The sequence below is a fragment of the Gavialis gangeticus genome, unplaced genomic scaffold, assembly GCF_001723915.1.
Source record: "Gavialis gangeticus isolate Ggan-Ray unplaced genomic scaffold, GavGan_comp1, whole genome shotgun sequence".
In the NCBI taxonomy this organism is placed as follows: Eukaryota; Metazoa; Chordata; order Crocodylia; family Gavialidae; genus Gavialis; species Gavialis gangeticus.
In genome coordinates this window covers 3,187,561-3,189,947 of record NW_017729018.1, presented here as the reverse complement: position 1 = coordinate 3,189,947, position 2,387 = coordinate 3,187,561, and the positions used below count along the sequence as shown (strand labels likewise).

The window sequence follows — 2,387 nt, the reverse complement described above, 5'->3', positions numbered from 1 at the left end:
CACACACACACACACACACACACACACACACTGAAAAGCCAATGGTATACTGCATGCATTGATTTCAGAAAGGGATAACATGAAGGAAACAACTGGTTATGACACCAAAATTAAGAGCTAAAAGCAATGAAGTACAAAACTGACTCCTGCTGGTTTTGGTTTTGACAAGATTTGCTCAGATGCTCTTCCAACTACATTAAACAGGCAACTTCTAGGAAACCAAGCGTTAAGGTGGAAACACTAGGCTGAATACACAAGCAGAGAACAGTTCTTACATAAACTTCAGTGGGAGTGAAGAGCGCTTAGGTCCTGAATGCCACATCATGTGCCTAGAACTAAAGCTCAGCCTGTCACCAGTGAAAAGCCTAGGGGCACAGGAAGCATGTCAATTTTTCAACTCCTTGATGGGTTAATGCCACCAGGTAATACTTTGAAGACTTGTAGCACAGTAAAATTATATCACGACTATAATCTCTGGTGAGAAGCAACATGTGAAATATCCCCTCTAGGGTAACCATTATGGCATCCCAAGAACTGCCATCACCATGGCACATTTGATTTCACAGCACCACAAGGGTCATTTCTGATTCTCCAGTGCCAATTTCCCACAGTACATATACTTGTGCTGGGGGAATGTCCTTAATTATTTTAGTGCAACTGTCACCCAATCAAACCCCTGAGAACTTGTCAAGATCTATCTGAACAGCATCTGCAGGAAGTGCGAAGATGATTGAGCCAACCTGCAGGCAGGAACTTCCTGAAAAAAGCAGAAAAACAAAAGTGTTATTAGTGATAATCTTCTGTGCCAGGGGTTTGGATTTCATTTGAGTTTTAAAGCTGTGGGGGGAAAACAAACCACTCTAAAGAGGTCAAAAGATCAGCAAAGTATCCCAGCATTCAGGAGTTTGACATTTCCCCTGGATTCAACACCCACACACATCTGCCCCAACACCCACATGCATCTGGCCAGTTATCAAATAGCCACTGAAAGAAGAGACAGCAGGCTTCTCAGAACAGAGGAGTCTGGAGGTAGGACTGCAGTCAAAACCACTTCCATACCACAAAAAAATTTGGCAGTGGGGTGGGACCCCATCCTTACTCTTACTCAGAGATGAGTACTGTGCGTGCATGCATGCAAACATGTGTTGAGGGAAAATGCTCTCCTGCACACACAGGGAACATAACTCACCTAGTCCCCCTCTCAGCTGGGGCACAGGCAGCTGAGAAGTGCATTTACAGGAAGGACATGGGGATAACCTCCCAGAGAGAAAAGCTCGTGGCAAGCTGGAATGGGACAAGGAGCATCTTCTCCTCCGCAGAAAAAAGGGTGCTCAGGAAGGGGTGGGCTCTCTCCCCCTCCGAGTAGCTGCACTGAGTGGTTCGGATACAGTGTAGGGGTAAGCAACCTACCCATCAAGGAAACGTAGTTGAGGGTCTTCTGGCAGGCACGAGCTGTTCCTTGGAAGTTTTTTCAAGGCTAATACTGGTGAAGCTGATCTTTTTTTCGGATCGTCGCCATGCAGTAATGCAGCCTATACCCACCAGGACACTCAAGAGCACTGCACAGTAAAGAGCAGAGAACTGCTTTAATATCACCTTATACTAGCAAGCAGATGCAATTCAGCTGCTCCAGCCCAGTGCCCATGAGACAGGCCAGTCAAAAACCTTTAAGGATAAGCAGCAGGCTGAGTGCCTTGGAGGAGTAGAAAGGAAGGGAAGTTAGTGCCTGTCCCATGCTGGGTGATTCTGTTTCAAGCAGCAGGTGGCACAACATGGCTTAGATGGCTGTGGGGCTACATCATGCTGCAAGAAGAGGGAGTTTGGGAAACCTAGAACAGGGCAAGGCTCTGGTAAGCTATTACTGAACAAACAGCATCTGAATCACTCTGACCTCAGCCCTGTTTCACTGAACTCCACTAAGCAAAAGCCAAGATGAGCTGCAGCTTTGGAGTCTCACATACCAAAGGTAGCTATCACCCACAAGGGAGCTTGATGCAGAAATGGTCCTGGGGTCTCATATGGAGTCTCTGCAATGAAAGCACAGGACAGTCAGTCATTGGGTATTTAAATGATCTTTGTCACATTGAGCTTGAGGCCAACTCTAAGAGGAGTGTAGAACTGTCTGTGCAAGATCATGAGCTCTCCTGTTCATTCCTGCTTTCCACCACCACAGGGGGATCTTTCAAGCAAGATCTGCCCCTGCTGTTTCTGTGCAAAAAGCCCACATGCATCAGGAAAAAGTGACTCACAGGATGGCAAAGGGGGCAAACAGAACTAACATAGCGCTGGGGGAAACTTAAGAACTTCCTCTGCCCAACCCAAGAAAGTCTTGGGCCTCGAACACTCCATGGAAATGCACAATTGACTCACGTCTGGTCAAATAGTCA

The 2,387-nt window shown here is 46.7% G+C and overlaps 1 protein-coding gene across 1 annotated transcript in view; it reads right to left on the bottom strand.

The window, feature by feature from the left end:
* Window positions 1–31: 31 nt before the first annotated feature.
* CD320 (CD320 molecule) overlaps window positions 32–2,387 on the bottom strand; it is a 9,111-nt gene continuing 6,755 nt past the window's right edge. The window contains exons 5-7 of the mRNA XM_019513239.1: window positions 1,962–2,027; window positions 1,411–1,559; window positions 32–757 (exon numbers count right to left, since the gene is read on the bottom strand). Of these exons, the coding sequence (XP_019368784.1) occupies window positions 1,414–1,559; window positions 1,962–2,027 (212 nt within the window). The 3' untranslated portion in view covers window positions 32–757; window positions 1,411–1,413. The remainder of the gene's footprint in view (window positions 758–1,410; window positions 1,560–1,961; window positions 2,028–2,387) is intronic.